The following is a 20,999-nucleotide window of genomic DNA, read 5'->3' as shown; positions in this document are numbered from 1 at the left end:
TGATTTTTTTGAGGCTGGAGGTACTTGAGTGGAATTTTTTTGTTGGAAATTATCATCATTTTACAGCTCAGTTCTTATGTGTTGTTATCAGTATGATGAGCATTAGTCATGTGTTATTTACAATCTTTATCATTCACTGTGGTTTTCCAATTTGTCTGTAAAAAATGTTGGCTGTCCATAATTTTTCAGATAAGTTGTCCAGAAAATGAAAAATTCTGGTTGGAAACACTGTGTAATGTATATAATTGGTGTTGTGATGTAAGTGGTGATCTTGAGGGGGGTGGACTGTCCACGTGTGTGGCATGTTTATTATATTGACATAGCTAAATAGCTGTCATTAAAACAAAGTGTCAGACACAATAATGAGCACATGATGCTCTTATAGTAATGTTAGTCACATAACAGCCCTGACATTCTAAACGGGCACCTTGACCACCATCCACCTTGTAGTGCCCACATACCAGTGCCAGCTACAGCCATTGCCTTATAAACAGACACGGTTGCACTCAGTTCATACATGTGCAAGCACGGCCACCACTGATGGATTGCAGGGTTGTCGTAACCATGGAAACGAGCAGTGTATAATGTGATGGAAAAATAAATCCAGCCAGCAAAGGGAGCAATATGGATAATAACAATAAATTAGTATGTGGCTTGTATTAACTTTCTGTACATGATAAATGCCACTTGCTGAAGTGAGACCGCCCCTTTAAGGAAGGGTTTTTACATATAAGCAAACTCCCTCCCCTTTCTTATCTTCATGGGCTATGTCTACAATATCATTCCTTTTTCAGATTTCAAATTTCGTCATGGACCTTTGTAGCTCAATTTACAACAGAATGAAAGTAAATGAGGTAAGGACAATGTGTAGTGTTTTTCTGGCATATAGAATTTCAAATGTAATGGGTCATAGGGCTACTCTTTTAGGGTCCATTCACACGTCCGTGTGTGTTTTGTGGATCCACGAATCCGCAAAACATGGACACCGGCAATGTAAGTTCCGCATTTTGCAGACCGCGCATCACCGGCACTAAAAGAATATGCCTATTCTTGTCCTCAATTGCGGACAAGAATTGGACATGTTCTATTTTTTTGGGAAACTGAAATGCGGACCCGGAAGTGCGGGTCCGCATTTCCGGATCGGGGCCACACATCATGTGGCCCCATAGAAATGAATGGGTCCGCAATTCCGTTCCGCAAAATGAGGAACAGAATTGCGGACGTGTGAATGGACCCTTAATCTGTAATAGAAAAAGCAGTAATCTGATTACAAGAGTAAAGAGAAGTGGGCACCGCAATATCAACTGAAGAAAACGATGCTACCCATGTGCAAGAGGACTACAAACAATTATAATAGAAAAGGTCACATGAAAAAATGCCGCACACCAAAAAGTCACGTGAATAAATCCCAAAGTTTATTAATATCCAAAATATGATTGCAGAGAAAGTTAAAAACCATTAAAAACAATCACATGGGAACTGTGCGGCAAAAATAATTGGTAAGCCCACATCTCCCACCTTCCACACAATCAACCCCTAATAAGGTAGTATATTATAGTGAGAGCTAAAGCAGACAAAAACTACTGATAGAGAAATCACTAAAGTGACCAATGCATATAAAGTGGAAGTGAAGCCTATAAGAGCAACAGCTCTATATGACATTAGTAATGAATAAATACATGTGCAAAGATTAGTGCTGCAAAAAGTAATATACAAATATCCATCATACCAATTGATACCGGTCTCACAAGTCAGTTAGAGTTGAAGGAATAAAGCCCTACACGTATCACCGCTGCCTGTGGCTTTGTCAGGGGTAAAGATAAACATGATTATGGGGGTATAAACACCAGTAGGACCGCATAGAAATGGCGTCCGTTAGATCACAGTGCAATTTTCCAATACATATTAAAACGAGGCTTGGGGATCTAATGCTAAAAGTGAAGCTTGAATCATGAATCAATGAATTACGTATAAATAATGCGCATGCGCAGAAGTGTCGCCATTGCTACAAGAGAAGACATATTCAGAATGAGGCTTGAATAAGCAATCAAGACAATGCAGTGCATGCGCAAAAACATTGCATTGGTTGCCAAGGCAGTAGTCAAAAAAAAATGGGCGCAAGCGCCTTTATTAAATAACAAACAAGGTGATACATCAGTCCAACACTATTGTATAATTCCTGTCAATAAATAATATATAAAGTATATGAAAACAATATATTACAAAATATTTTACAAGCACAATGCCCAAATGTGTTTTGATTTGTAGGTTTCACAAGCTCGAGTTTTTGCACTCATATCATGAAACCACAATTTGAGTACCTGTTTAGCCAAATTGTGTCCTCAACTAGTAAGGTGTCCCAAATTGTGAAATTTCATAGATGGAGACATCATTCTCAAATAATGGCATCTATCTGGAATATCAGTTCTAGCATCAGCCTCTTTATATTTGTTACACCTGTCACCAGCAAGTGACACTTTTTGGAGATTTTTGTACTTTGTAGAATATCAGCCTCCAGCAAGTCATGATGATTGGAGACACTAGTATCTTGTTTGATCTACATTAGTCCCTAGGAGACCCATGAAGTACTAGTAAGTCAAGATGACCGGGCAGACAACGGGCAGTCACTGACAGGTGGGCCCCTGCTGTATCCAAAAAATATCTCCCCTTATATGTCATGAGAAAACAACCTCAGAATGGCCTGGATAAGTAAAAGCATTCCAAAATTATCACCACCTAAAGTGACACATCAGATTTTCAAAAAATAGCTTGGTCCTTTAGGTGAAAAATTGTTGTGTCCGCAAGGGGTCAATATGAGGCCTTGAGTTTAGATGATCCTTTAATGGTGAACCTGGTGCTCCCTAGTCTGGGTGTAGTGCCACCTTGGATAACTCATGAACTTAGTTATTTTGAGAAAGTGGCCTCCATTCTACATCATCTGGGGTATTTCAAGGAACGTCTCTCTCTAGTCATGACTCATATTTTTGTTATTATTTTTGTTATTTACAATATGATTGATGTAATTGTATATCCATAGTGGACTTGTCAGTCGGACGCATGAAAATATAATGGCTTTGAGTCATTTGGGCATTGTGCTTGTAAAATTTTGTAATATAAAATTTTCATAAACTTTATATATTATTTATTGATGGGAATTATACATAAATACTTTCAGTTTGGATAGGTTCATATTCCCATGTGTTTTATTAAGGCAGCATTTATGTACTCTGTTCTGATAATATGTAAGGGCCGTCATATGAATTAGTGTGATTTGAGCATACTTGAGCGCAACATTGTACTTATGGCTGTAGATGCGCTTGCGCATAGTATGGTTAGATATGAGAATATTAGTGCAAAATATTGCTTCATATGGACGACCATCTTCAATTATTTCAGTATCTTGATAAATGCACTTGCACATAATAGAGTTGGACTGATGTATCACCTTGTTTATTATTTAATAAATGCGCTTGTGCCCATTGTTGTATGACTAATGCCTTGGCAACCAATGCAACGTTTTTGCTCATGCGCTGTATTCTCTTGATTGCCTATTCAAGCTTCATTCTGAATATGTGTCTCTTGTAGGAATGGCAGCACTTCTGCGCATGCGCATTATTTATAATTTGTTGATTCATGAAAATAATTTGTTTTTAGCATTAGATGCTCAAGCCTCGTTTTAATATGTATTGCGCAATCACACTGTGATCAGACTGACACTGTTTCCATGTAGTCCTACTTATACCTCCATGATCTTGTGTATCTTTACTCCTAACGAAGCCGCAGGCAGCAGCGATACATGTGGGGCTTTGTTCCTTCCACTCTAACCGACTGATGAGACTGGTATCAATTGGTACTGTATGGCTAAGGCCTCATGCACACGACCGTTGTTCTGTTCTGTGTCTGTTGTTCGGTTTTTCGTGATTTTCTGTGGACCGATTGACTTTCAATGGGTCCGTTGAAAACTCGGCTAATGCACCGTTTGTCATCCGCGTCCGTGATCCGTGGTTCCAGTCTGTAAAAAAAATATAACCTGTCCTATTTTTTTCACGGAAAATGGTTCGCGGACCCATTCAAGTCAATGGGACCGTGAAAAAACGCGGAGGCACACAAGATTGTCATCCGCGTCAGTTTTTTTCTTATCATTTGCATGGCAAACTTGACTTAGACTTTTTTTAACTTTCCTTCATGTCTGGTGATCCTCCAAAAATAAAGGAAGACACACGGAAACAAAAACGGATCACGGAACAACGGAACCCCATTTTGCGGAACGGAACACAACAACGGTCGTGTGCATGAGGCCTAACTTGGATATTTGTATATTAATTTTTGCAGCACTAATGTTTGCACATGTTGTTGTATTTTTTCAGGTTTACAACACTTGACATTATTGATGTCATATAGAGCTGTTGCACTTATAGGCTTCACTTCCACTTTATATGCATTGGTCACTTTAGTGATTTCTCTATCAGTAGTTTTTGTCAGCTTTTTGTCTGTGCGGGGCTTCTCAATTATTTTTGCCGTAAATTTCCTGTGTAATTGTTTTTAATGTTTTTTAACTTTGTGATCATGTTTTGAATATTAATAAACTTTGGGATTTAACCATGTGACTTTTTGGTGCGCGCCATTTTTATGTGACCTTTTCTATTATAATTGGCAATAATCCTATTACACCATCCTATAGAAGTCTATGGAGATGGGAGATGGGAGATGTGAGAAGGAGGAGAGGAAGTACAGAGAGAAGAGAGCAGACAAACATGATTCAGCAGCTAACAGTAATCGTTATATCTCAGCCCACGTGCTTTCTTCACATTCATACTGATCAGCACCTCTCTATAATGTCTCTATAATATCATATATGCTGATCCTCAGTGAGTGAAAGAAAGGAAGCAGAATCTACTGTTTCCATGTGGAGCAGCTAGTATCTACAAACTAAGGGCTCATGCACATGACCGTATGCCCTCCGAGACATACGGTCCATGAGCGGGCCATATGTCCCGGAGTGGCATACATGGTGCGCACAGCGTCATAGGTTACTATGATACTGTGCGCATCGGGCCGCCCGCTGGACTATTGTCCTGCACTCATAAGATCATATGAGTGCAGGACAATAGCCCCGCGGGTGGCCCGATGCGCACAGTATCATAGTAACCTATGATGCTGTGCGCTCCCGTGCGCACCATGTATGTCACTCCGGGACATATGGCCCGCTCATGGACCGTATGTCTCGGAGGGCATACGGTGGTGTGCATGAGCCTTAACTTAGGGACAACTGAGAACTCAATTCAGAGATGTAGCATGCAAAGGAGAAGACTGCAAAAATATTCCAGTTTGAATTCCCATAATGGTCTGGTCATAGTGCTATTACTCATGTATACACATATCACAGTTTATTCTGAAAACTTGTATGAAAAGACAATTGAAGTGGGTTACATGTGCCAAATTTGGGCCAAAAATTTGGCCTCAAGTAAGCCAACCGTAAAGTCTGACAAAAATATCTAGTCATACACTAAAAATTATCATCCGGCATCAGCCAATGTGATAAATTTGGAGCATTTTTAAACTAAGTGTTTTACATTTTAAACAGGATTATTTAATCCACCCCACTGTATCAAATCCCAATGTCCATGTCAAAACTCAGCTGCTGTTCACAATCTTGTATATTAAATATAAAGGGGTTTTCCACAACTGTAAAAATATTTTAAAACAGCAATCTGAAGTCGGCTTCTGTATTGAGTGGTACCTCGAGTGGTCTTTACCGCCATGTCTGTATTGAAGCAATTTTGTGCTCCGATGAAAATATATGGCCTCAAGGAAATGCTCCTGTGAATTTTAATGCAGCTTTCAAAACTGTACCTATTAGCATGTTAGGAATAGTATGTACCTTAGACACAGTACTAACCCCTGAGCCACCATGCTGAAATGCAACTGTGCATTTATTTTAGTAAACTGAACCTCTTTTTCTGATGAATCTGTTCCTTTCTAGGAGAATAAACAAGAAATATACAAAAGGGTAAGTATTAAAATGCTCCACTATTTACTATATCGTTTATGCTCTTTTTTACAATGTACTCTTTTCTATAGTTTCTGTTTCACTACTCCAGAGCACAGGATCCTGCCTTTAAAACTGGGGTAGGTAAATTCAATTTAATCCATGTAAAATGCACAATGATGACTAACTAGTACAGTAAAAATACTCCTTTACGGCTCATGCACATATTATACTTTTTACAGCCCACAGAGATACATGTGGCCCTACTCCACATGAATCTGATTTCATACGTAAGATAAAGAAGTTTCTCTGGCTGTTGTTTTATCATTTATTGTATTCGTTTATATAGCACTAACATATTAGGCAGTGCTGTACAGAGATTATTGTCACTCACACCAGTAAATTCCATATTAGGTGAGTTTCACACTAGCGGCAGGAGACTCCGGCAGGCTGTTCCGGCGGGTGAGCAGCCTGTCGTATCCGTCCTGCCACTAGTTCACGTGTGCTCCGTCCCCATTCACTATAATGGGGGGGGGGGGGGCAGCACGGCCGCGCACGCTGAGAGGCGGCATATTGTCTGTCTGTGATGGGAATACCTCTTTAAGATAGAGTCAGAATTGGAGCTGTCTGAGACTACCATTTACAGTAATCAAGAACAATTTGGTTTTTTTGCCATGTGATGTGGACCATCAAAGAAAAAGATATAGAGAATTGGATCAACATGAAAATAAGTAATATGAGTAATATTAGTATAGTGACGCAAATGGAAAAAAATGACTATAGCATAGAATAAATCGAATGATACCATTATATATCTATTCTACTCAACACATCCTGCAGTTAAATCCATCTACAGTATATCAATTTCTGTTATCTCTTATGTGTCAGCATCAATAGTACGTTATGGTGCATTGAGAGTCTAATACAGGTTCCCAACGATGCATATGGCAAACTCCTAAATAACTGACAAATGTTATACAGGTATATCGATAAATTTGATTTAAATATAGTAACGATAATTATACTATTTGGTTGGTAAATACAAAAATCCACATCACATTGCTGCAGGTTTTCAATTCCAAAGCATGCCCTATATTTTGCAGATTTACAGCAGTGTGAATAGAGCCCAACACGTGGTTTTTGAAACAGAATTATAAAGTATTAGCTTTATGGGTAAAAATCTAATATATCACACTGACTATGGTCACTTTGGCAGGAATCGCATATATCTACAGAAGAGTTTACAAAAAAGGTAAGCTTTGCTTTTCTAAGCGTTACAGGTGGACAGAACCTATGCGACTTTGTTTAACAGAAAATGTGCACAAGACTGCTTGTCTTAAGGGGATTGTTCACAATTCAATTTTTTTTCTAATTCTTTCCCCCAACCAGACGTACCTTTGAAGGGAACTATGCTTGCACACTGCCCGCCATGTATCCAGCTCGATAATCCAAGCTATCTTTACTACACTTCTGAGCCCTGCATATAAATTTCCTGCATGGACAGGGTCAAATGTTCCACTGCAGCAAATGACTAGCCTCAGCTGTGACGTGTCTCCAAGCAGCATATCACTGCTGGGTCATGTGGTACTTGGGGACACATCACAGCCGAGACCAGTCATTGGCTGAGGCAGTGCATATGACCCCATCCATGCAGGAGCTTACATATAAGGACAAAGTGCAGTGAAGAGGCCAGTCATTGGTTGCAGTGTCATACGTGACCCCATCCGTGGGGGAAGTTTACATGGATGGACCTGAAGTGCAGTGAAGATAGCCTGAGAGCCACAGAGCCAGAACCAAGCGATAGGGAGTAGATATGTATAGTTTCCCTCACAGGTCATGTGGGGTGGGGTCGAATTGTATGAAATAGTAAATCGTGGACAACACCTTCAAAGTGGTTTTCCAGGAGTAACATCCTTAAGCTAGGTAATCAGAATCTCATCAGTAGGGGTCTGACACCCAGAACTTCTTATATCCAATGAGCACTACGACCTTATCGCATAATACCCTAGGCCATTGGTGGCGAACCTATGGCACGGGTGCCAGAGGCGGCACTCAGAGCCCTTTCTGTGGGCACCCGCACCCTGGAAAAAGTCTATGGTGTACCAATATGCCCTAGACTTTTCCTACCATTCATCAGCGCAGGGCGCACTATGAACAGCACAGGCAGGCTGAATGTAGGCAGTACATGGAAGATATACTATATGGGACTGTAGTGTTCAGGTTACATTGCCTTGTTGGCACTTTGTGATAAATGAGTGGGTTTTGGGTTGCAGTTTGGGCACTCGGTCTATAAAAGGGTCGCCATCAGTGTACCTAGGCCAATAAGAATTCTTTAAGAACTGCACTTCCTATTTGACCAATTTACAAACTAGGTACTAGCCACAAGAAGACTCCAGTACAAGGTGCTTTATTGTGCACATATAGAGGACCTGTTACCTCTCCTGACATGTTTTATTACTCATGCAATTAATATTCTGGAGCATATGTTTTTATGACTCTATAATGTGCCATTGCTCTATTATTCCTGCTAGACATTTATGAATGATTTGCCAGCAGTCTGAAATACAGTCCAATTGGGTTTTATCAGTTGTGAACATGTCCCTGAACAGTCCTACACTATAAAATCAGTGCTGCCACTGTCAGATTATGTAGGAACAGTCAGTAAAGGTACCTTTACATGGGAGGATACAGCAGCACATTGTCAGGAAGGAAGCGTTCCTTCCCGAAAATCTGCTGCTCGCTGGTGGAGGAGTCCGCTTAATTTACATAATTATACACTATAGTTGAAAGGAAGACATATGTCCATCAAATTCCATCAATATTCAATATGAATATATTTTCATCTATAGTCATCCGTGTTTAGTTACTTTACATTATAAGCTTGTACATTTATTACAATGGGCTCATTCTCTAGTTGATGTACAGTACAGACCAAAAGTTTGGACACACCTTCTCATTCAAAGAGTTTTCTTTATTTTCATGACTATGAAGGCATCAAAACTATGAATTAACACATGTGGAATTATATACATAACAAACAAGTGTGAAACAACAGAAAATATGTCATATTCTAGGTTCTTCAAAGTAGCCACCTTTTGCTTTGATTACTGCTTTGCACAGTCTTGGCATTCTCTTGATGAGCTTCAAGAGGTAGTCCCCTGAAATGGTTTTCACTTCACAGGTGTGTCCTGTCAGATTTAATAAGTGGAATTTCTTGTCTTATAAATGGGGTTGGGACCATCAGTGGCGTTGAGGAGAAGTCAGGTGGATACACAGCTGATAGTCCTACTGAATAGACTGTTAGAATTTGTATTATGGCAAGAAAAAAGCAGCTAAGTAAAGAAAAACGAGTGGCCATCATTACTTTAAGAAATGAAGGTCAGTCAGTCAGCCGAAAAATTGGGAAAACTTTGAAAGTAAGGGCTATTTGACCATGAAGGAGAGTGATGGGGTGCTGCGCCAGATGACCTGGCCTCCACAGTCACCGGACCTGAACCCAATCGAGATGGTTTGGGGTGAGCTGGACCGCAGAGTGAAGGCAAAAGGGCCAACAAGTGCTAAGCATCTCTGGGAACTCCTTCAAGACTGTTGGAAGACCATTTCAGGGGACTACCTCTTGAAGCTCATCAAGAGAATGCCAAGAGTGTGCAAAGCAGTAATCAAAGCAAAAGGTGTCTACTTTGAAGAACCTAGAATATGACATATTTTCAGTTGTTTCACACTTGTTTGTTATGTATATAATTCCACATGTGTTAATTCATAGTTTTGATGCCTTCATAGTCATGAAAATAAAGAAAACTCTTTGAATGAGAAGGCGTGTCCAAACTTTTGGTCTGTACTGTACATATAATTTTATCTACTCATTTTCGTCTGTTCCACATATGAATTTAATATAAAATGGTGAGGAATATATTCAATTCTATTTTACAGGATAGCTCCGGCACCATGGGAAGACCTTTTTTCCTTTTTAGGGTACGCTATTATCCTTTGTTCTGAATTTCCTAATAACTTGTTTATGACATATATATGGCTGTGATGTTAGTGTACTGCATGGTTAAATCTTTCAGGAGATGACTGCTGAGAGCCCTCATTGTATTGTATTGGTCTTCTTTCAATTGCAGGAGTTCAATAAATTGTTTACAGCAAAATAGTACACAGTGTTAAAGGGGTTTCCCGCTTAAAAAGTAATTTCAGTGTAATGCATTTTTTTCTTTGGAAAAATTACACAGGGATGGCTGCTATGGTGGTTAGATTCCACAGTGAACTGTATTCTCTGTTATTCAATTGACCTTGGTACTCCATTCCTCGGTTTAAAGGGGTTGTGCAAGAATGGGGAAACCCCCCCATTCTGCGGGAAAACGAAGGACACTCCTCTGGTCTCCAGCGATGTCAACATCCAGTATGACATTGCCGCAGCCAATCACAGGACGTGGTGGTATCAGGCTCCCCCTGCGTCATGATAAATGGTTGCAAGGGGAGCCTGACACTGACCGAGCCTGTGACTGGGTGTGGTGATGTCAAACTGGATGTTGACATCTCTGGAGCCCAGAGGAGTGTTGCAGGCCGGGAGAAGAAGTAGTGGGGAGCCGGCGCCAGGAAGCAGGTAACTCATCTTTCCTATGCAGGTCCCACAGAATGGGGGGTTTGCCAACCCCTCCCCCCTCATTCTTGCAAAACCCCTCCCCCCTCATTCTTGCAAAACCCCTTTAAGGCCAAGGAAAGGGATAGGTCTGATCGTTCCCTGTATGTCACAGGGAGATTTTTTATTTTTTTTATCTACATCCCTCCTCATTCCCTTCCCTGCACTTCATCCTTACAGCCCATATGCCTCCCTCCTTCACTGGAACCCCTCCCTCTCACCTGCAGTAGTGGCTGAGATTGTATTCATTACTGAGGCACGGCATTACCGATCCAGTTACTGCACCTTCCAGCATCTTGACAGTATATGCGCTGGACATGGTGTAGGAAATGAGGAAAACAAACCGGTGGGGTGAGGGGGTATCGACCACTGAGGGTGAGTTTGGGACAGTGAAATAGGGAACTAGTGGTTGGTACCACTGACAACCAATGAATTTGCGTTTTTTTCCGCCTTCCCTTATTTTTAAATCCTCACGGCTCTCCCTAACCACCTGCCTCTGATTGACAATTTATTCCCTATGAATCAGCAGCAGGTGGGCGCAGAGAGCCATGAGCTCATGAATATGGGGACTCATTGGCATGCGCAGGAGCTGTTCAATACGAGATTTTAGCAAAATAGCTGGGTTAATTAAAGAAAGTGAGCCAGCATTTTGCTAAAGAGATCTGTCCCTAGTTTATGATGCCATTAGTTAGGACACCATAGTTGTGACAGATTCCTTTTAATTGAATTAAGTGGGAGCTATTACATTACATTTTGCTTTTAGATCATTTAAAACATAACAATTTGCAGTTATTTAAAAATATGCAACTGTATCTAGATATTTCCACTCAAAGCGTCCACTAAATGTGACTATTCCAGTGGTCACACATGCCCAGCAGCTGGGCCCTACTACCTGGATCATCTTGCAGGCCAGCCAGTAAGAATTGCCACACTCTTCTCACTGACACATTTTTCAAATATACCAGCTAAAAAATGTTTGTATTACAGGCCAAGTCATATTCAACTGTGTGACAACCCTATTAAAGTACAGTGCTAGGCTATTTCTAGCAGTCCCATAGAGAATGAATAGAGTGGCAGGGGGCATGCTCGGCGTGACGCTCTGTCGGGATGGCTACATTGGACCCCCATTCTGAGTTTTGGTGGGCGACCCAGTGGTCGGACCCCCCACCAGTCAGTTAGTTATCCCTTATCCTATGAATAGAGGATACCGTAACATTCAAACTTGGTACAATCTCTTTAAAGGGTTTCTATCACTTCGTTTCACCTATTTAGCTTTCAGACACTAGCGATCCGCTAGTGTCTGCTTTATCTAACCATCCTAATATAAGAGCTTATTGTCCTGCCGTTTAGCTAAAAAAATAACTTATATAGATATGCAAATGAGCCTCTAGGTGCTATGGGGGCGTCATTAGCACCTAGAGGCTCCGTCTACCTTAACAAACTGCCGCCGCCCAGCGCGTCCCTCCAGCCCGCCCATCTCCTCCGGAATGCGATGCTCCTCGTATTCGGCGCATGCGCAGTGAATGTCTGATCGCTTCCCTGCTCAGACATCTCCACTGCGCCTGTTCCTCGGAGCACTATGACGTCATCGGCGCAGGCGCAGTGGAGATGTCTGAGCAGGGAAGCGATCAGACATTCACTGCGCATGCGCAGAACAGAGACGCGCACGGAGAGGATCGCTTCAGCTGGAGATGGGCGGGCTGGAGGGACGCGCTGGGCGGCGGCAGTTTGTTAAGGTAGACGGAGCTTTTAGGTGCTAATGACGCCCCCATAGCACCTAGAGGCTCATTTGCATATCTATATAAGTTATTTTTTTAGCTAAACGGCAGGACAATAAGCTCTTATATTAGGATGGTTAGATAAAGCAGACACTAGCGGATCGCTAGTGTCTGAAAGCTAAATAGGTGAAACGAAGTGATAGAAACCCTTTAAGAGGTTGTTTGTCAGCTCAGTTTTCACTGTTGTTAGATAAAGCAACACTCTCTTCCATTTTATTTTGCCAAGAAACATGGTTTCAAGAACTTTGTGTAGTTTTGTGAAAAAGCCATCACATCCTTTTTTTTTCATTTGGACAGTAAGGGGGTAATTTATGATAAGACGTACATCACTTTTTTGCACACTTTTGTTGCAGTTTCGGTCGCAAAAGGGATATTCGTCCTAATCTGCAACTTTTCCCCGCTCACACCACTTTTCCGAGGTGGCAGAAAAAGGGGGTGACACATGAGAGAGGGCCGGCCTCTCTCATTTATAATTTTCTACGCCTATTTTTGATGAAGAAAATGACAAATCTACGCCTGCAAAGGAGCTGGCGTAGACTTAAAGGGGTTGTCCGGGTTAAGAGCTGAACCCAGACATATCCCCATTTTCACCCTGGTAGCCCCCCTGACAGGAGCATCGGAGCAGTTCATGCTCCGATGCTCTCCTTTGCCCTGCGCTAAATCGCGCAGGGCAAAGGCATTTTTAGGAGTTCCGGTGTCTTACTGGGGCTCTCCATGGGGCTGCCAGGAAGCCCGGTGACGTCACCAGCACTGATGGGCAGGCTTTAGCGCTGCCCTAGCTAGTAAAACGGCTCGGGAAGCTCTAAAGCCTGCCCATCAGAGCCAGTGACGTTACCGAACACACTGCCGGGCAGAAGCTTCCGCCCGGCAGTGTGTTATGATAAACAAAAGAGCCTATGCCCTGCGCAATCTAGCACAGGGCAAGGGAGCGTATCGGAGCATGCGATGCTCCGAGGCTAGCCTCAGGGGGACTGCCTGGGTGAAAATAAGGGTATGTCCGGGTTCAGCTCTGAACCTGGACAACCCTTTTAAGCAAGTCGCATGGCCAGCGCCTAAGTTATTTAGAGGCTGGCACCTCTACTTAGGCGCTTCAAGCGCCAGCGCAGGGTTATTCAGACCTGCGTCTAAAACGCCACTCTTAATAAATGACCCTATAAGTGTTTTGTTGCAGGGTATGTAATGTAGGTTTAGCATTCTAACAATCCAGGTATATTGTAATATGTCCTAACAAAATTCATCTTGTATTTCAACAGCCTAGAAATGGAAGAAAAGTTTCCACAGAAAACTAGTACTACTTCCATACTTCCTGAAAGGTATGTCGGAAACATATGTTCCATAACATTCATCAGCATGGTTACAGACTGCAAATAGACCTATGTGTAGTCTGATACTGCAGTCCTATGTTAAACCATTCTCGCTCCTTGTATGCAGTAGAGTAACTAGAGTTCTATGGGCCCCAGGGCAAACTTTGAATTGCCCCCCCACTATAGGTTTGAATGCGTTGTAGTACAATATTAAATAGAAGAGGTAGGTGTTTTTTGCCCCTCTCTGTATATATTTCCTGATTTTGCCCCTCTCTGTATATATTATTATTTTTTGCCCCTCTCTGTATATATTTCATGTTTTGCTCCTCTCTGTATATATTTCCTGATTTTGCGCCCCTCTGTATATATTTAATTTTTTTTGCCCCTCTCTGTATATATGAATTTTTTTTGCCCCTCTCTGTATGTATTTCATGATTTTGCCCCTCTCTGTATGTATTTCAAGATGATGAAGGATTTGCTGCCAGTGGGCCTGCCCTCATATGGCCGGCAAGGGCTTCCCTTTCTGAATTGTCCGTACAATCCCGTCATACCCTCTGCGGTGCCGCGTGATGCCGTGAGACCTGTGACCTCAGCACCGGGTCTCGTGCTGTCACAGCTGGTGGCGCAGCACCGGAGAGGGTATGGGTAGGTGGGTATGGGTTATTTAATGTGCACACTGCGCAGGTAGCACAGCCGGCCGGCTGCACTGTAGGCATAAAAATAAATTGCACAGAGAGGCCCCGAGCCCGACTGGCTATTAAAAGCACTTGCGGGGCTGCAGACCGCGACCACGTTTGTTACGCCCCTGCTTGTATGTCAAACATATAAAGCCCCAGTGATAAAAAAAAACCCTCACCAACTGGTAGGCTTGGCAGATATGAGGAGAACTCTTAAGGCCAAGATCACAGTGCCACTGGTAAAGTTTGGTGGAGGTGGTCGGGGTCTGTTTATCTTCATTATGAAATTTTCTTTATCACAACAAAAAACTACTGGTTCTGTGTTGGCAACCTGTTTTATATCATTATGGCTTTTAACCCCCTGCCTACACCACGCCCGCTTTTCAGAAAGTGGTGAAGGCATTGAAGAGATGCCACTTGCACCTAAATTTAGGTGCAATAGTGTTCCAAAAGTTGTGGTTTGCATCTTTTTAACAGCAGTTTCTGGCAGAGGGGTCATAGTAAATGATCCGTAATATCTACAAAATTATCCATCTGCGAAGATGTGATAAAAAATGTTTGCTGTAAGTGTCCCTTTAAATACCTGCTTAGGAATTCCCTAGAGTAACATTATCACACTGTTTACTTTACAGAATTTCCTAGGAGGCCCTGCATGGATTGACTGAAGATTTTTTTGTCTACAACGTGTTCTTAACCTCAAATACGCATTATTTTTAACAGCTAATTATAATTACTAACATGGTGTTACATTTAATTAATTTTTATAAACATTGTTTTTATTTTAACATGTCCAGAAGCAATTATAGTGAATTATATATAATTTGTTATAATGTTGTTTACTTTATAGTATCTGCATTGGTATGCAATTCTAGCTCCAATGTAAAGATCACATTAGGGAATTGGAAATCTATCATGTAATATTAGGCTGCTTTCACACTAGCGTTAATATTTTCCGGTATTAAGATCCGTCACAGGGTCTCAATACCGGAAAAAAACGCTTCCGTTTTGTCCCCATTCATTGTTAATGGGGACAAAATGTAACTGAAAAGAATGTAATGCTCCAAAATGCATTCCATTCCGTTCTCATACCGGAGAGCAAACCACAGCATGCTGCGGTTTGCTTTCCGTCATGGGGTGCGGAGCAAGACGGATCCGTCATGACCCACAATGCAAGTCAATGGGGATGGATCCATTTTCTCTGCCACAATAGAAAAAGGATCCGTCCCCCATTGACTTTCAATGGAGTTCATAACGGATGCAGATGGTTCTATTATCAGTAACGGAAGTGTTTTTGCTGAACCATGACTGATCCAACAAAAACGCTAGTGTGAAAGTCGCCTTACTGAAATCGTTCCATTTATAAACATCCCTCAGTCCTGCAGGTGCCATAATCAATGTAATGGCATCACTATGGCAGCCAGTATTTTGTAAATGGAGAGTTTATAGAGATTTAAAGGGGTTATCCTCAAGATAGGTCATCAGTATCAGACTGGCAGCTGTTAAAAGAGGTCGGCACTCTATGAGATCCAAGGCCTCTTCCTTGGCCATGTTATGTACCCGTACATCGGTCACATGGCCTAGTTGCAGCTCAGCCCCATTAAAATGGATGGGGCTGGGCTGCAATTCCAAGCACAGATGCTGTACAATGTAGAGCTGCTGGGAACTGGCTGCGCTCACTAGAGCTCCGGTGAGTGCAGCGGCTCCCTGAACCACCTGAGTGGCCGGGGTTGCTGGGACTCGTACACCTGCCGATCATTATCCATTACTGGATAACCCCTTTAACGGAGCTGTCCGAGATTTGATACTGATGGCCTATCCTCAGATCTGCGTGGGTCCAATTCCCTGCACCCCCGCTTATCAGCTGTTTGAAGAGAAGGCAGCACTCCACTGAGTGCTGGGGCCTTTTTCTAGGCCAGTGATGTTACATTCATGGGTCACATGACCTAGACTCAGCTCAGTCCTATTCAAGCACAGCCGCCATCAAATGGACAGCACTGTGTTTGGTAAACTTCAAAGAGTGCCATGGCCTTCTCAGAAAGCTTAATCAAAGGGATCCTCAAACAGAAAATCTGATATTTATGACCTATTATAAGGATAGGTCATCAAAATCAAACACTCAGGACACCCCTTTAAGAAAGTAGGGCAGGGAACATGAGTTCTTTACAGCCCTGCATAGCTGCAATGTCTCTAATAAGGGAAGCATACTTAATTGCTGACAGCATCAGGTATGAGCCGGGGAGAACTTTACAAATGTACATTTGTGAAGCTTTTATTAATAGTAGTGTGAATATAACCCCTAAGTAACCAGCCTGTTTTGGGCCTTAGTGACCTTTTTTTTTTTTTGTCTCATTTCAAGAGCTATAACATTTTTATTTTTCTCTCAATGTAGTCATAAGAGGGCTTGTTTTTTGTGGTTTGGGTACACATACTGTAACTTACTGATTAACTTTCATTAGGGGGTGCGAAAAAACAGCAATACTGCCACGAATTCATTTTTCAGCATAAATAACTTTATTCTCTGGGTCAGTATGATTACAGTGATACCAAACACATCATTTTGTTTTGCACAATAAAAAACATTCGAAAATGGTGATGAACAAGCAAAAACCAGCAATTCTGGCACTGTTTTTGTTTTTTTTAACGACGTTCATCGGTCGGGATAAATTACATGATAATTGTATAGTGCGGGTCTTTATAGACGGAGCAATTTTATTCTAGAGAATATTATTAGTCCCTTTGACATGCGATGTTCTGATTGCTTCTATAATACACTGTACAGCTTATATAGTACAGTGTACTATATATTGTCAGTACTATACTGACAGGCACAATCAATACACTGCAATCACATTTGCAGGGTGCCAGTGACAGAGAGGGAGCCCCCGCTATCTAAACCACCTAAATGTCTTGGTCATCTAAGGGGTTAAGAAGCCCAGATCAGCTCCTCTGCTGATTTGGGATATTATAGCAGGAAAAAAAAACTTCATATTCAAACGGCTGCTATTAAAAATGCCACAAAAGGTATGTTTGTACTGCTCTTCCCATCCACAACCTCCCACTGTCAGCAGCTTAGCTTGGTCAAGACTGCAGACTCCATATCACATTATATTAGGAGATATGTTTAATAATAACATTTAGAATTATCACATTATATAAAACTATACTTCTGTTAAATCACTTTTAATTTTTACTACATTTATAGGCAAAAAGTATTACTGTATGGGTGCTGTACCTAAAGGTTAACAGTATATCACACTTATATGTTTAATGTATTGTTGTATACTTTACGTTTTGTACTATACTTTATGTAATTTTTTTTTTACAAGGTGCTGACTAATTCTTGTGGCACTGAATAGACGAATGCAGTACATGCGTATGATAGAAACAAAATGTTTCCTTAGTACCAGCAGAGCCAATTGTCGTTAGCTTATGCCTAACACATTATTAAAATCATTTTATGAAAAAAGCCTCATCAATTATATGATGTGCCCCTTCCAGATGTCCTGTTATTATGTATTTGTCTGCTAGTTACAGAATCCAAGTGAATTTTAATAGTATTTATTCAACGAACAAAGTTATATGTTTAAACCCCTTGGGGCCCTGGCACCATTCAGTCATATGGACATAGTCGTGATTTTAAGTTCTGGTTCATTGAGTTGCTGCTCCTCTCCATTATCCCCTATGCATGTGGCTGGGGTACTGCCGTGCCTGTGTTGCACACCGCTAACGCAAGTGTGCAAAACACGGGCACTGGCCATGTGCACTCTGCATCGTAGTGCGGACCCATTGACTTCAATGGATCCGCGATCTGAAAGATATGGCGAAACATGGTACATGTCCTTTCTTTTGTGGTGCGGAGGCACTGACATGGAAGCCAGGGCGGTACCTGTGTTTTGCGGAATGGCAGTTTGCGGTCTGCAACACACGCACAGCGGCTCCACGGTCATGTGCATGGGGCCTTACACTTTAGCTTGAGCTGAGGAACCAGACCAGATCAATTGAAGAAATGTCTGACAAACTGTGAAATTCAACTTTTTTTTATTTGAAAACAATGGATCTTATTTTTGAAGTGACAGGGACTTGAACCTTGGGAATCACTATGTAGCCTTTTCAGATAGATGTATTAAAGGTAAATTCATGTTATTTTGGATGCCCATATTTTAAAGTAACTCGCAGGTGAACCATTGGAACCTGAGCACAATCATGCAGTTGCTTTTTCAAATGGGTGATACAGACTATAACTTTAGGCATTGTTCACATTTCCGTGTCCATTTGACATCTGTGGAGAAATCTGTCAATGTTTCATACACGAAGATGTATGGTCCGTGTGTAGGTTTTTCATCCATATTCAATGGACACTGCTCAGCTAAAAATTCATTTCCAGAGCATCTGCTACCAGTGGTCAGTAAAAAACGGAGCAAACACGGATGCCGCACCTGTTGTGTCAGTGATTTTTCACTGACCCATAGGCTTTAATTGGCATGTTTGGTCAGCATCATGGACCAAAGTAGCGTATGTCTCCATGGTTTTTTCTCTCACTCACAGTCAGTAAACAAACACTGACGTCTGAACAAACACATTAAAATCAATGGGTACATGTGCTGTCCATGGAAAACGCGAATAGCACACGTCACTGAAAGAGGAAATGTGAACAAGCCCTTAGTAAATGTTCTTCAGAAACTAGAAACTCAGATTCTAACATCCCACCGAATATGAAGATCAGAAACATGACAAATATGCAAGAATCCTGGCCATCTGAAAGGTGGTAACTGCATACAGTATTTTCTGCACTATAATCATTTTCATACATTTCATACTGGCTACAGTATACGTGTTTAGATAAACATTTGATTGTTGCGGTTCCTATTATATATTTGGTCCAGGCAGAAATTGTGAGTTGCAACGATATTGTCATATAATTATATTACCACTTGCTGTAAATGACACAAGCAAATAAAATTTTCAAGACTGAAAAGAAAGTTTCTGTGCTTTTATTGTTACACTGTTGATCCAAAAATGTATCTGTTGTAAGCATGTGAGACTGTACTATTTAACTTATAATGTATGTTTGTGTACATTGCATGTTCTATACTTGGTTTATGTAGAAATGTAGTTCAAACTAAATATAGCAAACATCCTATTGCTATTCCTAATGCTATTCTCTTTCAGTTATTATGGAATTATCCCATGGTTTATAGGTTAAAAAATAAATAAATCGAACATCCTATTCTACACGACAGTCTCTTTCTAACAAAGCTAGAACCAGCCCTGTACCTCACATGGATCCAGAGATCTCCCCATTCATTGCTCCGATTGCTCTGCTACACGTATACCAAGCTGGCAGCTCAGGGGGCATGTCCTTTATGTTGAAGCTGAGGGGACATGTCTTTTCTGCAACAGCTCTCTTGCTATGACAGCTCAGGAGGAAGTTGAAGGATGGAACCGAGCATGTGTATCCACCTCAGCAAGATGGACAGAAACATCAGGTGGTGCTTTACAAATAAATTTTATTCAATAACTCAGTGACTATACTACATTTTTATTTACATGCAATTACAAAAGTATTCAGGTGCTGGTGTTGGATTGAAAAGTGCAGAATATTTTTTGTTGGACAACCCCTTTAATAGGCATTATTTAGGTCTAAACATCATAGGCTAAATTTTCCAGTACAAAATAACAAAACAAAGATTCTGTAACATATCCATAAAAAATACTAAATGTAACCACAATCTTTTTTAGCCTTCATAGCCACCGTAATGCCTTCACCGCTGGGCTCTTCCCCCAGGTCTATAGATACAGTCACAAACTTAAAAATTGATTCTTAATATCTTTCCAGGTAATGGGATTTTTTTAAAGGAGTATATCGAGGCAGTGATTTAAAAAAAAAAAAAAAAGACTCACCTGTCATTGCCAAGATGAGATCACTTCTCTTCTTCCTCCAGTCTCTGGAGCAATGAATGAGTCCAGAATATTGTAGCCCTCAATGTAATTCTGAACTAAATGGTAGGTTGATAACACCACCATACTCATTTACCGTATTTTTCGCCCTATAAGACACACCTGCCCTTAAGACGCACCTAGGTTTTAGAGGGTGAAAATAGGAAAAAAAATTTTTTTTTAACAAATGGTGTGTTAAAATGTTTTAATAAAATAACACCAATATTTTAATATTAATAAGGGGGTCACTTTATTGGGGGGTCACTTTATTAGCAGTGGGGTCATTAGGGATAATCCTTCTGTCAGGGAACAGCTCTGCACTTAGGCAGGAGCACGTAGTCAGAAGCAGGCAGTGTGACGACTGAGAGGCGGAGCAGGAATGTGTGACAGGGAAATATGCTCCGCCCCTCGTCTGCCTGCTCCTGCGCTCCTCAACTTTCCTCCCCCTCCCTCCTCCATAACAGCGCTTCGGGCCAGCCGGTCTTTACCACCCAGCACTTGCTGAGGCCGGCCAGTCCCTTCCACAGACAGCCCGCAGAGGTGACCAGCCCCTGTATCACAGCGGTGCCCAGTACCTGCCACTGAATACCTGCAGTGTGTCCGGCTCCTTCGGCAATTACCATGCACCAGCAGCGCGGCCGGCCCTTTGATCATCGCAGCGCAGCTGCGCGGAAA

At 41.5% G+C, this 20,999-nt stretch overlaps 1 protein-coding gene across 2 annotated transcripts in view; it reads left to right on the top strand.

Moving 5' to 3' along the window:
• NMS (neuromedin S) overlaps positions 1-15,396 on the top strand; it is an 84,884-nt gene extending 69,488 nt beyond the window's left edge. The window contains exons 4-10 of one of the 2 annotated variants that reach the window (XM_040425049.1): positions 795-854; positions 5,984-6,010; positions 6,082-6,129; positions 7,206-7,241; positions 9,920-9,961; positions 13,660-13,719; positions 15,020-15,396. In XM_040425049.1, coding sequence (XP_040280983.1) covers positions 795-854; positions 5,984-6,010; positions 6,082-6,129; positions 7,206-7,241; positions 9,920-9,961; positions 13,660-13,695 — 249 coding nt within the window. In that variant the 3' untranslated portion in view covers positions 13,696-13,719; positions 15,020-15,396. The remainder of the gene's footprint in view (positions 1-794; positions 855-5,983; positions 6,011-6,081; positions 6,130-7,205; positions 7,242-9,919; positions 9,962-13,659; positions 13,720-15,019) is intronic. The other variant, XM_040425050.1, reaches the window with a different exon arrangement.
• Positions 15,397-20,999: the final 5,603 nt, after the last annotated feature.

The sequence above is a fragment of the Bufo bufo genome, chromosome 3 (genome assembly GCF_905171765.1).
Source record: "Bufo bufo chromosome 3, aBufBuf1.1, whole genome shotgun sequence".
In the NCBI taxonomy this organism is placed as follows: Eukaryota; Metazoa; Chordata; class Amphibia; order Anura; family Bufonidae; genus Bufo; species Bufo bufo.
This window is presented reverse-complemented; position numbering and strand designations above follow the sequence as displayed.